Below are 24904 nucleotides of genomic sequence, written 5' to 3' on the forward strand. Positions count from 1 at the left end.
ATGAAGAGGCAAACTGACGAAATCATATTCCGTGTCATCTCTTCAACAAAACATAAACTATTCTTATATACCTGCAGGCATGTTCACGAAGCTATCTTAGGACTATGGTGCGTCCTAAGTACATCTTAGGACATGACTTAGACTTAAGTCTGTATCTCGAAGCTCTTCTAACTTTAGGAACCGCCGTAACTTTGTCCTAAGACCATCCTAAGGCTGCAAAGTCACGTTTTGGGGGGGAATATTGGGGCAGTTATGAAGATTTTCTTAAGGCCGGTCAAATAAAGTAATATTTTCTACAGTTCCAGCATTTCCGACAAACCTCAAATTCCCGATTCGGGAGGAAGAAGGGGATCAGAGTCATTAATTCTATCTAACAAAATTATGTGGAAAGAGACCCTAACCCCCCCCCCCCTTTCCAGGTTGCTACATGCTACATTTTTTTCGCAAATACTGTCTTTGTTTGGCGAATGAAAATTAGTCACTTATTTTGAATATCTACTGTGTACACTAATTGAGTTACATTCTTTGTTCTGATTACTTTTGGAAATTATTTCAAATGTCCTTTGCTAAAGAGTAAACTTACATTAGTTTATATAGGCCATGCGCGATCATTCCCAATTTTTATCACTTCATTCTAAAACAAATAATCGTTAAAAAATTTGTAATGTTGAATAAACTGTATTAATGTATTTTCAAGATACATCACAACTTATTTCTTATTTAATATGTTCGTGTATTCTATATTTGGCAGATTGAAGGAAAATATTGGTTGTGTTTGTACGCGTGTGTTTTCTACATGTAACGTTAAATTTTAGGGGGGGGAAATAATTTACACTCGAAGAATGCACACGTGTTGTTTAAATTTAGTATTTGTAAATTTTTTAAATTAAATTTACTGGTTTTGGGCATATTGTGTTAACTACCGACACGTACACTTTTCTCTGGCAAACTGTTTAATGATTTATCACCATAAAAGTCTCTCAAAATCGTTATGTATGGATAAATGTGAAAAATAAGAATGGTTGTAAAAGGTCAGGATATTCTAACTTAAGATGTTCATAAGTTACCGTCGAACTACATCTTAAGACGTGTCCTTAGTTGATCTTAGGATGTTCCTAACTTTTTTCCCAGGTGATATCTTAGGAAAGTTTCGTGAACATGCCTGCTGGATCACTTTGAAAAAAGTCGATTCATCTTGAGTCAAATTTAATGCTCACTATTTGAAGTTATTTGAGTTGATTGTTCTTGGTCTTGTTAATTTCTAATTTTTTATAGTATATATTTCTAATTTATTCACGTAATTGTTTCAAAATATACGTATAAATGGCATTTCAACCTTCAAAATTATAACTATTTTTTTTTTTTAAAAAACACGTTTTCTACCAGACAGACAGAATAGGTAAACGTTCATATTTGATATCAAGCTATACAACTTCTAAAAAACAAAAATCTTTATAGAATGTTTAAAATTGTTTCATAATTTGCATATTTCCTGTTATTTCAGTCATTAATCTTTTACCTTTATTTTAAATTTTGACCATAGAAATTTCTACGATCGTGCGAAAATTTTTACTTAAGATTATAGCTTCCAAAAAAGTACAAATTAGCCGTGAAATAGGGTGATACATTAAAATCAAATTCTAGAAGGCACTGTCATCGGATCGCTGTTATCATTGTCGCTCGAATGAATTCAGATCACCGTTATAAAATTTCATTTTAGTTTCAATTTGAAGGAGAAAATCTTTTTTTCTTCAAAATAACTCGGGTGGCGACTGCAGCCCCTGCAAAAATTGTTTTCTTTACTAATTTTTATATTAATCTTTAAAAGATAAATCTTGGTATCTTTAAAATTCTAAACTTTCATTTCGCTTTTACTGAACATTATATTTTGCTATGCTACCTGAAAACCGAAAGAATTCTCTGATGAAAAACAAAATAATGAGAAACATATCTTGATTTTCCATGATTAAAGTTTACTGACAAAAAAAAGTTATAATTGATCAAAATACAGACATGAGACCATGGACGTATATACATGTACGTCCCTGAGGAGATTCAATAATTCTGATCTTGTAACAATATTGTTAGAGAAAATCATTGCTTTAATTCAGTAATGCAAAAGAAAAGCACTAAGATAAATCGTGATATCATTAACATATTTTCAACTCTATGTACACAACAAATGCTTCCGCAGATAAAATAAACCTTTTTACATTATGCTCTATAAAAACCACACGAAAACAAAGAAAATATATACATCCAACAACTTAGCATAAATAATAAAATCACAGGCAAATGACATTTTAAATATTTCTATTTACAGGATAGAAAATCCAGAGCTGGGTTTCACAAAACTATTGAAAGATACATGTATCTTAAGATCTGACTTATGACAATCACAAGATCTATCACTTCCGTTTCACAAAAAAATCTGAAAAGTTAGAAATCTTCTTAAGACAATTCCATATGCTTGCATATACTTTTTTCTGAATTGTAAAAGAGAAGGCTGTTTTCATTTTGCTTATATTATTTTTAATTTTTAGATGGTGTATGTGTTACAAGTTATTATGAGTTATATGCTATGATATAATAATTGATTTTGCACCAATGGACGAGAAAAGGAGAAAGAGCATTACATCGTAGTAACGTCAATTTCAAAAGTTGAAGGGGTGTTGATGTCCTAGACTCAAGCGGTCACAGAAGCACGTACATGTACTTCTTACAAAATCATGAAGTTTTAATACACGTCTCTCTGGACTCCCTGTCAATCAATTATTAGTAAAAATAAATCCACGACCGCCTTCAACATGCGATTGATTCAAACTTTTCTTGGCTTTATGCATAATTTATAATAATTATACTGGAGCACGATGCTGTCTTAAGTGATGTTTCAGTATTTTACCCCACTAATGTCTTAAATCACAATCATTAACACATAGATAATATGAATAATATTGATATTGATTAAAAACACAACTTCACACAAACGACTGCGTGAAAATCAAAGCTTCAGCTTGGTGAATATTGTACTTCTCAGGTACCTAAGTATTGACCTCAAAAATAACAATTTGATAATATTCCTAATGTTAGATGCCTGTGAATGAAATGTATGCATATTCTCTGCTAGCTACATGTATCTACTGTCATCATAAATTACATTCCAGATTCTATACATGTGCATTTCTATAATATGAGAACCCGTAGTGAAATGACTACGGTGTAATATGGCACACCATAAAATAGAGGGAAAAAAATTAATGCACAAATTTTCAAACAAACAAAACTTGGACAACATAAAAAAAGATTTACAAAGAATTTGCAATTAACTGTTATATGTTTCAAATTATCCAAATGGTATTTCTTTGTATATGAAGCAAAAAAATTAACTCTACATGTAACTGTAAACTTATTCCTCAAATTGAAATGATATATAGTATTGCCTGCCTATTAAATGAAAACTTACATAAATATTTTGAAACTTTTACCAAATGCTAAATACTGGTACACATTTGATTAACTTTTAAAGTGTTAAACATCTGTCTATATGCAAACAGAATAAGGCATCTGATTTTCCATCATCTATTTTACTGTACACTGAATAATAAATGCCCTAAAGAATTACTTACTAGACTCAAGTTTTTAAACACACCTCAAATATATAAAATTATATTTGGTAAATGTACCTATGAAATCAATGGATTTTATGTATTCTACAATGTAAACATAAAGATTCATTTAAACAATAAAATGCTTTCTTTGGTGATTCATTCAGGATATGAAGGTAGCGACAGAAAAAATACATGTACAAAACCTGTGTTTGCCGCATATGTAAATTTTTTCTGCAATGATCGCTAGCGTCATAACCCGCATAAATCACCAAAGAAAGCATTTCATTGTTTATATTAACATCTTTCTTTTAACTAATTAATAAATTGATGATGAAAAGTAAGTAAAATTCACTTAATTACTGTTAGCTAAAAGAAACAGCCAAATCATCTCCTGTGAATTTGACATCATTCTGATTATTTCGTGCAGTCTGTGATATTTCTTAGGTCGCAGTAGGTTTTGACCGATCGATAAACAGGGCGTAACAATTTAAGTCCTGTCAGTATCTCGTCAGTTTCAGCCGCTGTAGATTTCGACCAATCGATAAACGGGGGCTTGTAGATTTTAGTCTGGCTGTTCCAATAGAGCTATGAATTAACTGTTTCTGTAATGCTATGAATTAACTGTTTCTGTAAGAAACAGAAGGAATAATCCTTGGTAGATGTAAATATATATGTATGTAGATGGAAGAATGTGTATAGCTTAAGGTATGAAGGGAATGTTGGTTTCATACTATCCCAGCATCCTTTGCTAGCTGATAAAACAAACTATTAGTCCTCTGTAGTAGAACCTGCGGATTGTCAAATTCTTTCACTTCTCCCTGGTCCAAAACCATGATTCTGTAATAAACAGCACATAATCAATGATTGAAAAAGTCTATTAATCTCGTAATACCACCTTTAGTTCCTAACAATCATACAAAAACTACAGAGTACTAAAAATTCCTACTATCTTCTACTAAGATATTTAGGAGAGAATAATAATGATATATCAGTATATATGTAGGTACATGTAATATGCAATTATACAGTTTCTGTTATATTTATCATTTCTTTCTTGCTTTTTTTAATTTTGTTTTGTATGTTTTGATGTTTGAGAACAGAAAAAAACCTTTAAAATAATTTTAAATTGTCTGAAAACCCCTGAGAGTACCTGTCATAGTCTATCACAGTGTTGAGTCGATGGGCAATGGTTAGAACAGTGCAGTCATTGAACTCTTGTTTGATCGTGTTTTGAATGAGCTCATCTGTTTCCATGTCAACAGCTGCAGTGGCTTCATCCAGGATAAGAATTTTGGTTTTTCGAAGAAGTGCTCTCGCCAGACATAGTAACTGCCTCTGTCCCACACTACAATTCAGGAATTATGCAGGTAAAACCTTTGGTAACCTTGCTTTTGAAAATCAAAGTGTTCATAAAAAAAAAAATCAAAATGAAATTAGGCCACTTTCAAAATTATTTTCATCCTTTTGTAGTAAGATAGGAGGAATAAGCAAATAAACAATGAAAATATACCGTGGGACCATATATCGAACCCAGGCATGGGTGGATCAACATTTCTAAATCCACTCATGCCTTGACCCCTGCAACTCTAGACAACAGTTCTATTAGGTACCCAGTCCAATTTTGATGGTCGATATTGCCCTAACTTCTACACATCATTCTGTACCTCAGATTTTGGCCCCCTTCCCCACAGTCATACTCCAGGGCAGAGGGCAGGCCCTCTACAAAGTCCTTGAGGTGGGCGTGCTCCAGGGCCCCCCACAGTGTTTGATCATTGTAGCTATCCATCGGATCCAAGTTCATCCTCAGCGTTCCAGAAAATAGAACTGGGTCCTACAGACAAAACAAGAATGCTACTTTAGGAAAATGCTTACTGACAGGTTATCATCATTTTTCTACAGGAAATGTTTTTCATCATAATTTTGTATTTAGCAATTTTTTCTACATTATTGCATACACATATTCTCAAAGAATACATGTATATATAGTGTAGAACTAAGAATATTTTAATTTTACATGTATTAATCAATACATATTAGAAAAAGACGTATCAAGTACTTGTTTGCTTTAGTTTTTGCTAATACTTGATGTTTTCCAGTTCATGGATTACCTGTGGAAGAATGGTCAGCCTTGACCTTGAATCATGTAGGCCAAGGTGAGACAGGTTTTCATCATCAATTACAATGGACCCAGAGGTCGGTTCAATCAGGCGGAACAATGCCAAGGTCAGTGAAGACTTTCCAGCTCCTGTTCTTCCAACTATACCAACCTTCAGTTCATAAAAGTTTTAAAACAATGATTAAGTCCTTTACAGATTTATCATCTTTTAAATGGGATATTAAAGAAAATTACATTTCAAAGCTTGTGTACATGCATATTCAGTAGAAACATAATATGTTTTACAGTGTGCACACACAATGTATTACCTTTTCAGCTACGTTGACCTTGAAGTTGATATTTTTAAGCACAAGGTCAAGGCCACTCCGATACCTTGTTGAGTAGTTCTTGAATTCAACCACCCCTTTAGAGGGCCAGCCAGGCATTGGGCGTTGAAATTCATTTATAAGGTCAGCCTTAACATACATAGAACAGAAAACAGAAATTTTAAACCTCTAGTATTCACTGTATCCTAAACTCATAGATTTGATAAAGTAAAACAAGAAATCCTTCTTTATATTAAAATGTGACACAATTTCAAATAAAAAAATTATTTTTGATTTTTATGTATTAAATAGTTTACTTTTGTATTTTAAACAATTCACCAAAGTTTGAATGTTAGAAGTTATGTTACAAGTGAGATACAGAGGAAAAAAGTCGTTGTTAAATAAAAAAAAGCTTATATTTGTTTACAAATAATGTAAAGTAAAGAAATTCCCATTTTTTGACAAAATAACTTGTCGAAACAAGATTAATAGAATCATTCATTATTACGAGTGTGGGATAGTGAAATTCTATCGAGGGGACAAGATTCACGGTCTAGGACGATGCTCTGCCAAGTCCTAGACCGTGAATCTTGGCCCCGAGGTAGAATTTCACTATCCCACTCGAGTATATAATGAATGATTATTTTTCTCGCATTATTTTACATAAAAAAAAAACATGTCTGACAACTTTCTGTTATGACGTTATAAGATTACTTTCAGTTTATCCCTCCGCATGCTTCAAATAGGGCAAGTCAAAATGAGAGCACACAGCAGTTTTATCAATAAAAATATGATAAATTGAAATTAACAAAGCAAAACAATTACTTAATGAATAATCTCAATCAATCATTTTGCATTTCCCTACAGCAGATGTTTGTTTTAGTTTTAAAGCGGCTTGGTAATACACAGTGTAAGACAGAAAAATCTCACACTGCTGTCTCACACTGGACAAACCGATCTCACACCAGTGATAATGCGAGAAAAACTGATTCAATGGGTTCATAAAAAAATTTCTCAACATCAAACAGCAACATAAGATTGAGACTTATACCACTACAACACATAGGTAAACATTAACAGAACTTGAGCTTTGCTTACAAAACAAAGAATTCTAACATCTGTAACTCGCTTGTAACTCGATATTTGACTTTCAAATTTTTACAAAGCATTTAAAACGTCTATATTAACAATTCTAGACATAAAAATTGAAAAAATAAAAATAATATTGGAAATATTTGAGCTCAAATCGTGTCTAACTCCCTTTAAGTTAGAAAACTAACTGAATATTGGTCTAAGATTGTTACCTTATAATTTTATTAACTTTTAAAGCTGGTAATATGAAAATGAATCCTAAAAGAATGAGATCAAGATATTTCATCAGACTAGCAATTAAGGTAACTCCGTACCTATAAAATCATGGGTTCAAAGTTAAAAACTTAACTTTTTTTAACTTATTGGACTTGAATTTCATCAAAAAATAAATAAAATATATATGTATCCATACTATTTTAAGATGTAAGGGAATAAAAACCAAAGGCTGAAATTATCATCTTAAAATCACACTTTTTTTTGTTTAAAAATTAAATATAAGTGGATGGATACTTGTTTGTCTATTTAAATATTATTGCTTACTATGCCAGAAAACTAAAATTAATTTAAAAAAAAGAAAAAAATTGTTTACATTGGAAAAATTATAGCATTTAGATATATCACTTAGAGAAAAGTAGAAAAGAGTTATTTCCCTTTGTCATTATTGAATTATGTCGAATATAAGGATGAAAAATGCTTATTAAATATCTCCAAGTAAACAATGATTTGAGCTTTTGATGTGCACCTATGATAACATAGAAATTACAAATCTACTTGAAAGAATTTTAATGAATTCATGGTTTATGTAAATTGTATGACGTCACAGGAGGGTGGATTTACTTTAAGTGGAAAAATTTTAACGATAGCTAACAAAATTTCTAAGTCTAAGATCAAACGGTTGATATCTTGAATTAATTGATTGATATCTAACACCATACCTCAACTGGAGTCTTTGTATACTCAGATACCCTCTCCACAGCTACCACATTGGTCTCCAGTTGGGATATCATCCGCACAAACCAATTCAAGTTCTCTGTGATCTGCAAAAAAAATAAAATATGAGGAGAGTTAACAATTATTCATTACAAATAGGAATATAGTAACACAGTTTAAAAAAAAAACATGACAGATAGATATACATGTGTACATTGATCAAAATAGAAAACAACTTTCTTTACCTTATTAAAATGATGAGAAGTAATAATGCTGTGACAGTAAGGAAACATTCATTTGAAAAAGACTTTACCTGTAAAGCATATGAGATAGAGAGTCCAACGATTCCTCCCTGAATAGAGCCTCTGGCTAAAACAGCAAAAATGGCTGCTGCCAAAACAACAAAGTTTCCTAGGAGTTCCAATCTAAAGCCTAACCACCTACAAATATTCAAATAAATTACTGTCTAGTCTTTATAACAAGTCTTATTTTTTAGAAAAAGGAGTGGTTGATTATAATAGTTACTTTTCTTTTGAATTTTTTTTTTAATCTACAGCATTTATTTCTCTGTTCAGAATTTTGATTTCATTCATTTTTTCCCCAAAATCTTGGCTATTATGGAAATGTACATTATTCCAGCGCTTTTCTACCTTCATAGACAAAAATCGTCCACTTTTGTTAGAGGATAAAAGTTCTTTATAACATGTACACTGTAAAATGAGACTTATCTCACTTTAATAAATTAATGTATCAGAAGGCCAATAAATTTCATATAGCTTTGGAAGGTTTATTTTGCATTTATCTTGGCATGTTCAAGTGAAATGTATTCTCAAATTTGTTACCTATTAGCAGTGTTGCTGGCAAAAGTAAAGACTTGGTTTGTGTCCACTCTTTTCTGAGACTCCAGAATGAACTCTCCCTGTAAACCGAAGGCTCGAATGACACTCGCCCCTGTTACCGTTTCACCAAAATGGCTGTAGATGGGGGAGCGAGTCTTAGACTCAAGCCGCTTGAGTTGTCGAGATGTGGTAATGTAAAATCTCTGAGCAAAATAATTAAGAATATTTTTTACAATAAATCTGGGGGGAAAAAAAAACTTTCTTTGAGATAAATTATCATATTTTTAAATTTTAACAACAGGATTATTGTTTGTGCTTTTTCATTTTTGTAACTTAATTGTCTTTTCATTTAAAGTTCTGAGAGCTAGCATGAATAGATTTTCAAAAACAGGAAAAAAATTAATTTAGATAAATGAAATGAAGGAATTCATATAAATAAGAGACAGAACCATCAATACCTGGACTAAAAAGTAGAGGATCCCGAGCGGTAGAATCACAGTCATAAAAACCGGGGTACTGAATGAGATGACCACTAACGCTCCAATGACCATCAGTAAGCTGTCCATGAACATGAAGAAAGTGTTGGGGAGTTCCCCATCAATGGTGCTGATGTCATCAGAGAATCTGTTCACAATGCGCCCAGTGGGGGTCGTGTCGAAGAATGACATGGGGGAGCGGACAATATTGTGTAGCATTCTCTGGTGAAGCGAGCGGGAGGCTATGATGGTGCGGTACACAAATATCAGCTGTATCAGCACTATCAGGGCAGCTAAAAAAGGTTCCACATCATTTATGTTTCATATCTAACTAAAGTAATAGGAACCCAAACAATCTCAATAAAAATTTGAATGGTAATACAATTAAGTTAAAATAAAAGAATGCCTAGAATTTCACTTAGATAAACTTGAATTGATTAATAAACCTTGGCAGTTTAGCAAAAGACTTTTTAAATAAGATTTTCTACACAATATGTAAAAGATAAAACTCATTTTTCCATATTTCGGCTCATCGTAGATTTTTATTTTAAAGTTTTAAAAGAAATGATACATTGGTGTAAGCTTTGTCAAATGAGTTAAGCTGAGACATTCAATGCCAATAGATACTTGCCTTGAGCTGCACCCAGCCCACCATAAACACCAAAGTAGTAGTCATTCTTCTCCCTCCTGAGTGAACTGTTTCCAAGGACTGTGACATTATTCAAGGTCTGGTCTTCTGTCCAGTAACTTATCCATGTATTGGAGAAAATACTCACACCCATAAACATGATATAAAGTACCATGTAGAGAGCAAAATATGGCATACCAATGGCTCGGGCATAGGTCAAAAACACACCAAGTTTTACCTGCAACATAAAATACACCACACATATACTATTATACATGTATCCTTTTTTAAGCTAAATAAATTCAGATATCAATTCTTATTTTGAAGGGAACATTTAAGTGATTTCCTTAAATACTTTGAGCATTATTCATATATTTTATATGGTTGTAATTTGCAAATCTATTTAACATCAAATCAAACAGTCTCAAATTACATCTTATACATCTTTCATTATACTTTAAAATTGACGTGTTTTACCACCTTCCTTTGCAAAGTTTTAAGCACTTAGCCAAAATAGGGCAAACATACAATATTAAGGATGGTCTTAGCATACTATTTTTCAAAATCAAAAATATTTATGTTTCCATAAAGCTTATGTCCAATATGGTTCATGACAAATATGTGCAACAAAGAGGTACATGTACTCATATAGCTAGCAAATGTCACAAATATTTCACAGACTCAATAAAAAAAGTTTACAGTATCAAATACTAATGGCTTTATTTCAGTGTTTTTAACAAGGACGCTGGATTTAAACATGTTAACAGGAGTCAAGTTCTACTTCATCCTTCATCTATTTAAATTGTTTGTTTAAATAAAGTATGTTTTTCAAATCTAGTGCTCAGCTTGCTCTGATTCCAAGTGTACAAGAAACTTGTCTTGTGGCAATGTCATATTTTAATGACATAGTTTACAAATAAAATATTTGACAATGCTTAATGCACATGTACCGGTACGCCAGGCTTGGGGCGAATTACATTGTAAAGTAATGCATTGCATTACCATTACTTCATGAATTTGGGCATTAAATTACCATTACCATTACTTGATTTTCTTGAAGTAATGCATTACATTACCATTACATGAGTAAAGTAATGCATTACCATTACTTTGTTTTAAAGAAGTAAAGCTAATAAAGAGTTTTTGCAAATGTTTCAAATATAAAACACTCTTTAACATATCTACAGGTTCATGTTCAGTATCAGGTTCAAATTCAATGACTGTACATACAAGAGTCATTCTTTATTTGCTCAATATATAATAATCTTGTGGCATTATGAACAACATATTACATAAGTAAAAAGACATTTGGCATGATACAATGTCAGATATGATATAGAGACACTGAATTCGTGCATAATAGAAACAATTTATGGAATAATGTTGCGGTTATTAAAAAGCTAAATAGAGATATTTCCCCAGATAACACAAATCTTTATAATTTTGGACACTTACCGTAATTGTATTTATTTATAGACAGAGGGTTTTTCACAGTTATATTTCTTATTAATAATATATTTTAATCGAATTCCTTTATGCTGAGGACACTTTAAGACAAAAGATTGCTGTTGCACTTTATGATCAAAGTTTCAAAGGTTTCATCTTTTAACTGCATCCTATTAGTTTGAAAATCTTCCCAGCTATACTAAATAAACGTTATACAGGTGCAGTGGAAGCTGGGACTGAAAGATTGTTTGACAATCTTTATCTTAGGATAAATTAAGTGAAAAGATAGAAAAAATGCATGATTCTTGTATTTTCTGTCAGTCAAAACTAATGTACTTAATATACATGTACAACAGAGAGAGAGAGAGAGAGAGAGAGAGAGAGAGAGAGAGAGAGAGAGAGAGAGAGAGAGAGAGAAATTATTTTCAAATGTGTTATAATATTGGAAGTGATTTTGATTTGCAGTGGACAGTGCATTCATTTTGCCCTTAAAAGTGCATGTCTGTCCCCTATTCTATTGGGACATGGCATAGGGAAGGGGATTGGGGTGTTTAGCACTTCTTATAACAATAGATTGTTTTGATACTTAGGTTATCCTGGGGGCATAGTGTGTTGTTGACACATCTTTATTGAAGTGCAAACTAATTGGGGTAAATTGTTTAAATGATTTAAAACTCTTAAAAACAACACTCATAAAAATGTTATGAAAGTACTGTGTTGTTATATCTAGTAATATAAACAATTAAAAAATGAAATTTTATTTTTAACTTTTATTTTAACTAAAACTTTTTTATTTCAAGAATTATTTCTTTCTTCTTTATAATAAAGTTAATCAAATTCAATTTCAGCTATTCATTTATTCATCACATTTTTTAAAGTGAACATGCATAAATAAGCATAGTAATGCAAAGTAATGCCATGTAATGCCAGCATTACACTAGATTTTTGAAAGTAATTCATTACATTACCATTACTTGTAATGCTAATTTTGTGGCATTACACATTACTAGCATTACTTTGAAAACATGTAATGCATTGCAATGCATTACCATTACATTTAGCATTACCCCAAGCCTGCGGTACGCTGAACAAAATTACAATGGTGATCCTTGAGAACACTTTAATCTGTAGAAACCCAGAAGACTTACATTGCCAATTTCAGCCTTTTCCTCCTCTATCAGCTTATGACTTCCCTTCTGTATTCTGCTTTTATCTTCCGTTTTATCTTCCTTTATTGTAACACTCTTCTGTCGTAGCAATAATCCCTTTTCACTTTCTGATTCAGATATCCTAGTGCGAATAAGAATATTGTTATCATTGCATAGTGAATATAATATACTGTCTAAATAATCTATACACCAGTATGTAAAACACATACCCCTTTCATTTCATCAAGATGTATCATGTATATCTTGAGCAAATAAAGAATGATAAAAAAAAATTAAAATACTCTATTAATAAAAACCATGATTGCATGGGTAAAAATTACAAAGGGAAGAAATCAAACTTTTTAGCCATTGAATACTTAATGTTTAGAGGGGAAATTTAATAATGTAAAATATGTAATACTGAAAATACTTCAAAACGCTTTTATACACCTAGATAAAATTGGCAAAGTTCTGAATTATAATACATGTAAATGCAGTAAACTCCTCAACATTGTGAATACTTTGTGTTTCTAACCTCCTGCCATCCCCGTCCTCATCTGAAGTCACTGACACCAGTCTTTGCAGTATCATTTCTTTGGTTTTTCTCACTTCAAAAAAAAAAAATCTAAGAATCCATGCAAGTACATACTAAAGATCATTATCTGTCCAATTTTAGGAGTGTAAAAGAAAGGGGGATGAAATTTTTCATAAATTCTTAATAAATCTATGAACCTTTCTAAGGGAAAAACAAGAGAATAATCCCCATACAGAATCATACTATTAAAAACTACATTTAAAAAAAAAAAGAAAAGGGATCACATTTAAAAAACATAGGTAATCACAGATTACAAAGCTCACCGAGACGAGACATCACCCTTATGAGACTTCACCTTTATGAGACCACCTTTATCATATTAAATGAAAATCATACTTTATGTTTGATATTCATGGATTCTGTTTTGACACAATATCCTATATCATTAAAAAATTGTATGATAATCATATGTTCATATGTTAATCAATACAATAATATAAAATTAAATATTGCATCCTATCATATCTACAACATATATCATATAAATCAATTAAATACCACAATAAACAATGATGAGATATGATATTGTAACGTATGATATGACATTGTATTGTGTTATACGTTATTGTACATAATACAATATTATAATAAATAAAACAATATAGCATTATATTACAATATCATATTACATAATACATCATAACATTGAAACATATGATATTATATTGTATAATATAGTATGAAAATGTATGATACTGTATCATTTTTGATACATAATATGATATTGTATCATATGATACAATATAATTTGATACAACATTGTATCATATCAAATGATACAATATTATGTGAAAAAGTAAAATATTATATAATACAATATTATATTATACATATTGTATCATATGATACAATAATATACTTTACAATTTCATACAATACAATTTCATGTGATGTGATAATATATCATATTATAAACCAATATCATTTTATACAATATTGTATGATACGATATTATATAATATAACAGTATCATATTATACGATTTCATGTGATATAATTCTATATTACAGAAACTAATATCATATTATACAATATCGTATGATACAATATTATAGAATATACAATATTGTATCATAGGATACAATATAATATTTGGCAATATCTTATGTAATAGTATCATGTGATAAAATAAAAAATTAATAATACAATATAATATCATACAATATTGTATCATAATATACAATACTATACATAACAATATCATGATACAATATCATAACATAAAATATCAAAAAAATTGATACCGTATCATATCGTATCATATAACTTTTTATAATATTACATATGATATTATATTGTATCATATTAAACAATATTGTTTCATACCATACAATACTATATCATAGGAATCATGTTATATTATTTATCAACAAACACATCTAGCTTTCGAGCAGGTTTTTGTGAGGTAGGAGATTTCTTTAGCATCCTTGATAATGGAGATCAGGCTCTGCATCTGAAGCAACCTCTGCATTTCAATTAAATTCTAGTTAAATCAACTATGCAAGCTATCATCTATAAAACATGTGACCTGTTCCAAAAAAACCAAACCTCATTCAGCATCCGAAACCTATGGCTCAGATTCAGCATTCAAGCCTGTCAGGTGCATCAGTATACATGAGACGCATCTCCATGCAAGTTTGGTGAAGTTCAGACCAGTAATAACTAAGATATCATCATCAGAGGGCACTAGCAATTAAAACCTTAACCTGCTCCAGCATCCGCAACCTTTGGCTCAGATTCAACATCCATGCCTGTCAGGTACATCTGTATCATAAGACACACCATCCATTCAAGTTTGGTGAAGTTAGGACCTGTAATAACTAAGATATATATTTTTTAGCATCCTTGATAATGGAGATCAAGCTCTGCATCTGAAGCTTCCTCTGTGATTCATTCATATTACAGTTTAGTCAACTATGCAAGTTTGAAATAGTACTATTATCTATTAAACATGTGACCTGTTCCAAAAAACTTTACCATATCCAGCATCTGAGACCTATGGCTCAGACTCAGCATTCAAGCCTGTCAGGTGCATCAGTATCATAAGACGCACCATCCATGGAAGTCTGGTGAAGTTAGGACAAGTAATAACTAAGATATAATCATCAGAGGGCACCTGTTTCAAAAACTTTATCCAGCTCTAAAAACCTTAACCTCCTCCAGCATCCGAAACCTATGGCTCAGATTCAGCATTCAAGCCTGTCTGGTGCATCAGTATCATAAGACGCACCATCCATGGAAGTCTGGTGAAGTTAGGACAACTAGTAACTAAGATATAATCATCAGAGGGCACCTGCAACAAAAACTTTAACCAGCTCCAAAAACCTTAACCTCCTCCAGCATCCGAAACCTATAGCTCAGATTCAGCACCCATGCCTGCCTGGTGCATCAGTATCATAAGACGCACCATCCATGCAAGTTTGGTGAAGTACGGACCAGCAGTAACTTAGATATTGCTATCAAAGAGCACCTGCAACAAAAACTTTAACCTGCTCCAAAAACCTTAACCTCCTCCAGCATCCGAAACCTATAGCTCAGATTCAGCACTCAAGCCTGTCTGTTCCATCAGTATCATAAGACACACCATCCATGCAAGTTTGGTAAAGTACGGACCTGCAGTAACTTAGATATTGCTATCAAAGGGCACCTGCAACAAAAACTTTAACCTGGTCCAACAACTTTAACCTCCTCCAGCATCTGAAATTTAGGACTCAGATTCAGCATCCAAGTCTTTCAAGTCCATAAGTAGGTCCAGATGCATCATCCATGCAAGTTTGGTGAAGATAGGACAAGTAATAGCTTAGATACAGGACCTGCAACAAAAACTTTAACCAGGTCCGGACACCGACGCCGACGCCGAGGGTATAGCATAAGCTCCCCCTGACTTCGTCTCGGTGAGCTAAAAATTATACTGCATATTCCTAATTAAATGTGAGGAATTAATGTCCATGTAAAATCGCGAGAAGCACGTCACTTCGCAGATTTTAAAATCTAATTTCCATTTTTTTGACAGGTGTGAACTATGTAAAAAGTTAAAACTTTGATCAAATCCTATGTTCAAAATTTTATATTTTTATGTTTTGAAGCAAAACTGTGGAATCTTGGAAATGAGTACTCAAGTAAAATAAGGAATCTAGTCAATCTACTGAAAATGCATTAAATGGAAATAAAAATCAACAGGAGTAATTCATAAAGAGGACATGTATGTCCCAGCCCTCGGAATCAACAGAAGTAATCAGTACAAAGTACAAGTATACCCCTACCTTCAGGGTCCTCATCACTCTCCTCTTTGTCGTTGGTGAGGTATGCGGTCAGGAACTCTGCGAACGGTCCGGCATGATTTAACAGCTCCTCATTAGTCCCCACCTCAGTAATACAGCCATTGGTGAGCACAACAATTTTATCCACTTTTGGTAACCAGTGTATCCCATGAGTGACCAAAACTCTCGTCTACAAATCAAATGTTTTATCAGGCTCGAATTTACCGTAACATGATTTGAAAAGGATGGATTACAAATTTTATTTTTTTGTTCAAGAATTTTTAAAAAATATTTTGTTTTTACTGAAAACTTAAGTCATTGGTTAGAAATACATGTACTGTAAAACTCGTTTAGTATGAACACGGATATTGCGAATTCACGAATATAGCGAAGTCATCTTGGATCCCGGTAGCTATGTAAATTTCATGAATTTCTTATACGGTTATAACGAAATTATGGATATAACGAAGTAATTTCTTAGGTCCCAGTGACTTCGTTATAACCGAGTTTTGCTGTACATGCATAGTATTATTTTTTTCTATTAAAAAGAGGGAGACAACATGAAATGTTTCCTTTCTTTGTTAAAGAAGAGTATACATCTATAAACTACAGCATGCCTAATTAATTTACCTTATTTTTGAGCAGTCCTGTATTTCCTATGACTTGGTCAAACAAATGTTTGCCTACATTAGAATCAACAGCTGACAAAGGATCATCCAAGAGATAAATGTCTGTGTCGTGGTATACAGCTCTGGCTAAACTCACTCTCTGCTTTTGTCCACCACTCAAATTAATGCCCTGCACCCAATGATATACACATTTTAACCAAAAAAAAAATCAAGATTTTAACTCTTAACAATACCAAAATTTACGTTAAAGCATGTCGAACTAAAACTACAGATATCAAGGTTTGTGTCTTCTTTGTAATGGCAGAAAAAAACTCAAGGAAACAAAAATCATGACTCAATATTTCCTGTGATAGATTAAAGCTTACATTTTCTCCTATCTCAGTGGCATCCCCTGACGGCAGCATTTCCAGGTCAGGCTGTAGAGCACAGGCCTTAATGACTTGCTGGTAGTAGTCCGATCGCATTGGTTTGCTGAACAATATATTATTCTGGACGCTGTTGTTCTGTATCCATGCCTGCTGGGGAACATAGGCCACAGAACCCTACACAAAGACAGAGGTCATAATTATACCGTTATACAAAACATGGAAACCCACGGAAGAAAGAGGCTACATGGTGTTCAACACCAAATCACTTCATGATATAAAAACTCTCTTTAAAACAAATTCAAAAAGAGGTGTTTGTAAAACACTTATGCCCTCCCTCAGTTGGAAACATCTGTGTAGAAAATGAACCTAAACTGCAAATAATTGAAATCTCTGCAAAGAAAATGAACGGAAACTGCAAATAATGAAAAAAAAAATTAAGTCAAAGGCACATAACTCTATCAAAAAATGCTTGATTCTTGATTGTACTCAAAATCAAACTTGACTTAGATGTAATTTTGAATAACCTGTATACCAAATTTCATTTCAATATGTGCATCCTCTGCAAAGAAAATGAATGGAAACAGTTGTTTGACCGACAGAGAGACTGACAGACAGCAGCAAAGCAATATGCCCTCTCTTCTTCGAAATATAATGAATTTATAGATATACATATAACATATTAATTTTGTTTCTCATCTCCTTTATGAGATTTTTTAAGGCTTAACAAATTATAGACAATAAAGTAGACAAAAATTATTGTACAGTGTAATCCCAGTATTTCACTACATATATTAATAAGAGTTTACTGTTGATATATGTACTATTTCAGAAAAATATTTACTAAAGCACATGAAGACACAATGAAAGACAACTGGATCATGATATTTAGATGTGCAGGAACAATCAATTTTACCTTGACATTAACTTGACCTTTGACCTTGATCATTTCTCCCAGTATGGCTGACAATATGGAGGATTTCCCTGCCCCCACCTGTCCAACTATAGCCACCAGACTCCCTTCTTCAACTGTCAGGTTGATGCTTCAAATTATAAGGAAATAAAAGTAAATCAATTTGCAAAGCTAGAATTTTTTCAAATGAAACTGATAACTCAGAGAGACTTTTTTAATGAAATAAATACAGGATTTTGAATAAATGACCTCATGTTAACAAGATCATGTCACTTAAACTCTCAGGATATGAACATTTCATACCTTATTGGGTTATATATGAGTAATTTTTTAACCAAGTATGAGCCTAAAATGATTTTTCAACCAGTATGATAAAAATGTTACATGTACTTTGAATGTGCTTTTAGTGAATCTATAGTGAATTTATTATCATTTCCCCAAATCGTAATACCGGTACATCTCATGAACTAATCAGAAGTAATGATTTACGTTTTTGAAGATTATAAATTCTTGTTTGACTTATCACATGCTTTAAGAGTAACTTACAGAAAATATCATTAATTCTTGTGTGCAACAAAATGAAAAAGATGTCCTTACTTTTTCAAACATTCACCAACTTCTGAATCCCACATAAGAGTGCCATCTTTAATGGATATTGTGTCATCTGAAATGAAATGTTTTTTCTTAAAAGTTCATGAATTAGAGGGAAACAAGTAAATCATTCTATATATAGTAAGTTAATACTCTATTTTCAACAAAAGAAAACTTTTGTTATCAAAATTACCTCTTTCAAGATCATGTGATACACAATCCAGATCTATATCATCATTGTTCAGGAATTTATTGAGCCTCTTCAATGACACAAAAGCTTTGACTGCCTCAGACATCATCCATGGCGCCATGTTTACAGCAAAGCGCAGAATATTCAACAAAGAAATTGCAACAAAGGCCACTTCTGGAGAGAGGAAGTGGGTGTCGATCGAATACACGTACACACCGAATGTCAACATTGAGACCTTAAATTAAGAAAACAGAAATTCAACCTATCTAAATCTAAAATGAATCTGTAAAACCTATATCAATAACAATATGGTTAGCTGTAATAACTGAAGTTCAAATTCAAATTTCAAATAGGTAGCTGAAAGTGAGAGCAAAATAAAATATCCTTCAAATTACTAAATCTAAATTGCTTTCATAAACCCGATTTTTTTTATGAATCTTGAATTTTACAAATAAAATCTTTTCAGTTACCATGTATGGTGCTAAAATCCAAGAAAACCAGAAGAATAGGCCAATCATACTTTCTTTCTTTAAAAGACTCAACTCTATGTTGCGAATGGCTTCAATCTTCTCCTTGAAAGACATTTCCCAAGCATACAACTTCAGAATCTGAAAGAAAATGACAAACCCCTATTTACAAAACCTGTTTGCAAAGCAAATTTTTCCAAAACTTAATCATAGGAACACTTAATATTGCCCTCAAATCATCAACAGTTCTAATACTGGCTTAATCACTACATTATCAGCATATGAAGCTTACTCTTAAAGATTGGTCAATACCTTTAAACTGAAAATGCATATATAGCCAATAAACTACCGGTAAATTAAAACAAATGATATAACACCTTGATTCCATTCAGAACTTCTGTTAGCAGTTTTATACGGTTGTCCTTTTCTTTCATCTTGGCTTTTTGTAATTTCTGCATCATATTCATGATCACTCCATTGAATGGAAACAGAAGAATAAGGAACCCAAGTCCAGCAAACATTGCGTATTTGACGGTGTCATACAGGAAGTACAAGCACACCCCTATCTGGAGCACCGAGGACCAGCACGCCCACAGGTAGGGGATCATGTTTTGTATGTTTTCGGTGTCCACCGACATCAGGTTCACTATTTCCCCGACAGTTGCACCTTTTCTTGCTTGGTTGTTCATGGTCAGAGCCTGAAATTGAAAATTAGATAAAAGAGAGTGAAACCATATTAACTCTTTCTGACAAATCCTTCCTAGCTATATCAAGTATCAGTATAAAGTAAGTTTATTTTGGGGGGTGGGGGTGGGTGCGGGGGTCAATGAAAAAAAATTAGAAATTGTTATAACAGCATTATATAAATTCATTTTCTTTTAATTTCCACTATTTAATACAATTTTAATGAGCAATACAAAATTAATTAATTATAGTCTAAACTACAATTATACACAAAATATACAGTATAAACTATTCTACACTTACAATTACATGTTTAAAATACATGTAGAATCTTTTTAAAGTCTCCCTATAACTTTTAGTAATGAAAATAGCACTCTATATGAAATTATTCTGACGCAACAATGTTAACCCCAATAAGATCATGAGAGACTGTTCGATTTCATCACCCTTAACTGCATGTAGTCCATATCTACCCACCTTTTTATACACAGCAGACACCAAGCAGGCCCTGATTCGGAGTCCCACTCCCACCCCCCAGAAGAACAGCTGATGGAAGAAGAAGGACTGGAGTATCACAGTCAGGAAGAAGCCCGCGGCCAGCACATAGCCCTTCCAGTCCTCTCGCCAGGTTGTGTCAGTCGGGTCGTTCTTAGAGAACTGGATCAGGTACCTTAAGGGTTGAACTGTGTGGTTAAATTAACCATTTCATACCACATGTCAATGGTAAAACAGGAAATTTATAGATGATACTTGATCATTTAGCTTAATTTAGATAAATAAATGTACTTAGGGAAGAATTATAACAATAGAAACAAGGTTGAACATTTAGCGCTTCATAAACTGCAAAGAAGTTTATCAAAAGCTTACCAGGTAAACTGCTTCAACCCAGTTTATACATTAACTAAGTGCTCAGTCTTTTTTGCATAATTTTGCCTTTTCTGATGATTGCTTATTTCATGTTAGGTTTGCTTTACTAAAGTAACATGCATATTTTAATGCACATTCCAACTGCCAAAAATTATTACTTTATCAGCAGTAAAAAAACTTACTTGAGAAGCTCCGGAAGAACAAAGACAAGTCCATCATATAAAAGCTTAAAAATCTGAGCATGTAATATCTCCCATCCAAATGTTTTGATGATCACTTTTATCAGGGAAGGTCCGATCACTTCTGGTTCTTTCTCGGACTTCTTAGTTTTATCTCGCTGGAGGAGAGGAGTTTTTTCTGATGTGTCCTCTTGTATACTGGTGTAACAGTTTGGCCGATTCTGATTGGCAGAGCCAGGGGAATCGACCAATACTTTAAGTGACCTACAAGTTATTAGAAAAAAATAGAGAATTAGTCTCTAAACGAAACTGGACCAAAGACCCAAGTTGATCAATTTCTTAATCATGAGCATCAAATTCTGAGGATCATACACTGGCACAAGTTTTCATTTACACTTCCATAATTTAATTGGTGTTAATTGACAAATACATGTACATTAATGAACCCTTCCTTAGAATTCACCTCACTGTCCTATATTTCTCTTTTTCCTTGCTCCAATTAGCTTCAAATCTTGGAATGACTGTTTTGGACTGTTCTCTTGGATTTAATTGGAATATTTCACCTTCTGTCACTGGTTTCTTGTACCCTGAGATCATCAAACTGTAAAGTAATGAAAACATTTTATTAAAGCAATGAAAACATTGTATTAAAGCAATGAGAGCATTGTATTAAGCAATGAGAGCATTAATTGTATTAAAGCAGCGAAAGCATTGTACTAAAGCATCAAAAGCATAGACATAGTACTCATTATTACTGTTTAAAATTTTGAAAACCTAAATTCTCTTATTTCGTATAATTAAGAATGAGCATACAGTTTACTTTCAGGGTTTACTTGGGGTTTACTCTGGGTTTACTTCAATTAAGTTTACAGTTTACTTTCAGGGTTTACTTGGGGTTTACTCCGGGTTTACTTCAATTAGGTTTACTCGTGGTTTGCTTTTGTGAAGCAAACCTCTCTTTTATTCAATTATCTTAATTACTGCCTGTAATTCCCACCCCTCGTATATTCCAAATACACATGTAGCGTCTGCCTCAGGAGTCTACGTCTGATAGGGGTCTACTCTCTGGGTTTACTTGGGGGTTTACTCTGGGTCCACTCTAGAAAACCAGGAGTAAACCCTGAAGTAAACCTGGTGTTTAGACTGGGTTTACTTTCGGTTATGTTGGGTCTGATAGGTAATGTCTTTACTGAAAGAAAATCATTTGTTTCAATAATAATTTAGTTTTCTATAATTACTTTTGGGGCCAAGTGACCATCTTATTATTTATTGCTCACATTGTATCTCTTGAGGGCATTTTATACACCATAATACCACAAAAGTGGGGTTTTTAAAGAACTACAGCCCTGAAATTCTACAGCATGGTAGTGCACCGTCTTACCTACTTGAAAATTTCACACCGAGATCATCTGTATTTTTAAGAAACAAAAGAGCATCTTCAAATGAAGATTTTTTTATTCCTCGAGTCAAGACATGTCAAGCCGACACCTTTTACTATAATGGTATTTCAGACTGGAATTTTTCACCATCACATATTAAATGTACAAATGGAAAGAATGTTTTTAAAACAAAAGTAAAAAGTTTTATTTTACAAAGGGGAATTTTTTTTAACATAATAGTGATATGTTACACTATTACACAAAATATAATTTTACCAAACGCTTATTATCAGTTCAATGTTATCATGTATACTCAGGATGAGTTTATATCGCTGTGTATGGTATAATTAGCACAGTGCCTATATTTTGTACAAACACATATTGTGTTACAGTAAAAACTAAACTAAATAAGTAATGTTTCATATATCATTGAAAGGACCCCATTGGATATATGCTTTCGAGCTTTCATGGGTTACCCTGGTATCATATTTATATGTTTTTCGAACACCACCGTTTGATGAAATTAAAATCATTTAAATACTGAAACATAGTAATATGTACAATACAAGAGGCCCATGGGCCACATCGCTCACCTGAGGAACAATGGGTATGATAAAAGCTTAATGAAGTCATAATACAAACAATCTGGACAATGTACAATAATACATGTAGATCCTGTAAAAATAAAATCCATTTTCCCCCCTGGATATTCTTATGTTTATAATCATTAGTCCCTTTTCTAACAGGATGATTTTATAGTCATATCACATGTTGAGTATTGCAGTCCTCAAAAAGATCCTTTACAATTGTTTATATATGGGATATTAAGCTACATCAAACTCTGAACCTTCTTGTAAGGCCGAAGAATTGTCCTGGAGCCAAAGTCTTAACAATCATAAAGAATCACCTGGCTGATTAGTTTCTGAGAAGAAGATTTTAAAAGATTTACTCTATATATTCCTTTGTAAAACTTTAACACCCAACACCCCCCAATGTGGCCTCACCCTACCCCCAGGGATCATGTTTTCACAACTTTGAATCTACATTACCTGAGGATACTTCAACACAAGTTTCAGCTTTCCTGGCTGATAAGTTTCTGAAAAGAAGATTTCTAAATATTTACTCTATATATTCCTATGTAAAACTTCGACCCCCCATTGTGCCCCACCCTACACCCAGGGATCATGAATTTCACAAATTTGAATCTACACTGCCTGAGGATGCTTCCACACGAGTTTCAGCTTTCCTGGCTGATTAGTTTCTGAGAAGAAGATTTTCAAAGATTTACTCCATATATTCCTATGTAAAACTTCGACCCCCCCCCCATTGTGGCCCCACCCTACCCCTGGGTGTCATGATTTTCACAACTTTGAATCTACACTACCTGAGGATGCTTCCACACAAGTTCCAGCTTTCCTGGCTGATTAGTTTCTGAGAAGAAGATTTTCAAAGATTAACTCTATATTTCTATGTAAAACTTTAACACCCCCCCCCCCAATGTGGCCTCACCCTACATCCAGGGGTCATGAATTTCACAAAATTGAATCTACACTACCTGAGGATGCTTCCACACAAGTTTCAGCTTTCCTGGCTGATTAGTTTCTGAGAAGAAGATTTTTAAAGATTTACTCCATATATTCCTATGTAAAACTTTGACCCCCTATTGTGCCCCGCCCTACCCCTGCGGGTCATGATTTTCACAACTTTGAATCTACACCACCTGAGGATGCTTCCACACGAGTTTCAGCTTTCCTGGCTGATTAGTTTCTGAGAAGAAGATTTTTAAAGATTTACTTGATATATTCCTATGTAAAACATCGACCCCCCATTGTGGCCCCACCCTACCCCGGGGGTCATGAATTTCACAACTTTGAATCTACACTACCTGAGGATACTTCCATACAAGTTTCAGCTTTCCTGGCTTTCTGGTTCTTGAGAAGAAGATTTTTGAAAATTTTCATTAATTTCTAATTATCTCCCCTTGAAAACGAGTGTGGCCCTTTATTTTCACAACTTTGAATCCCCTTTGCCTAAGGATGATTTGTGCCAAGTTTGGTTGAAATTGGCCCAGTAGTTCCTGAGAAGATGTTGAAAATGTGAAAAGTTTACGGACAGACGGACAGATGGACAGACGGACGGACGGACAGACGGACGACAGACAAAATGTGATCAGAATAGCTCACTTGAGCTAATAATT

At 33.0% G+C, this 24904-nt stretch overlaps 1 protein-coding gene across 1 annotated transcript in view; it reads right to left on the minus strand.

Moving 5' to 3' along the window:
* Positions 1 to 1952: 1952 nt before the first annotated feature.
* LOC105331196 (multidrug resistance-associated protein 1) overlaps positions 1953 to 24904 on the minus strand; it is a 28629-nt gene continuing 5677 nt past the window's right edge. Inside the window, exons 7-29 of the mRNA XM_034449373.2 lie at positions 21792 to 21929; positions 21332 to 21592; positions 20760 to 20952; positions 19976 to 20296; positions 19602 to 19739; positions 19135 to 19366; positions 18948 to 19014; positions 18354 to 18480; positions 17438 to 17614; positions 17074 to 17241; positions 16447 to 16633; positions 13124 to 13196; positions 12589 to 12730; positions 9998 to 10232; positions 9349 to 9659; positions 8894 to 9093; positions 8365 to 8491; positions 8057 to 8158; positions 6033 to 6179; positions 5717 to 5875; positions 5273 to 5439; positions 4759 to 4953; positions 1953 to 4445 (exon numbers count right to left, since the gene is read on the minus strand). Coding sequence (XP_034305264.2) covers positions 4334 to 4445; positions 4759 to 4953; positions 5273 to 5439; positions 5717 to 5875; positions 6033 to 6179; positions 8057 to 8158; positions 8365 to 8491; positions 8894 to 9093; positions 9349 to 9659; positions 9998 to 10232; positions 12589 to 12730; positions 13124 to 13196; positions 16447 to 16633; positions 17074 to 17241; positions 17438 to 17614; positions 18354 to 18480; positions 18948 to 19014; positions 19135 to 19366; positions 19602 to 19739; positions 19976 to 20296; positions 20760 to 20952; positions 21332 to 21592; positions 21792 to 21929 — 3979 coding nt within the window. The 3' untranslated portion in view covers positions 1953 to 4333. The remainder of the gene's footprint in view (positions 4446 to 4758; positions 4954 to 5272; positions 5440 to 5716; positions 5876 to 6032; positions 6180 to 8056; positions 8159 to 8364; positions 8492 to 8893; positions 9094 to 9348; positions 9660 to 9997; positions 10233 to 12588; positions 12731 to 13123; positions 13197 to 16446; positions 16634 to 17073; positions 17242 to 17437; positions 17615 to 18353; positions 18481 to 18947; positions 19015 to 19134; positions 19367 to 19601; positions 19740 to 19975; positions 20297 to 20759; positions 20953 to 21331; positions 21593 to 21791; positions 21930 to 24904) is intronic.

This window comes from Magallana gigas, chromosome 5 (genome assembly GCF_963853765.1).
Source record: "Magallana gigas chromosome 5, xbMagGiga1.1, whole genome shotgun sequence".
In the NCBI taxonomy this organism is placed as follows: Eukaryota; Metazoa; Mollusca; class Bivalvia; order Ostreida; family Ostreidae; genus Magallana; species Magallana gigas.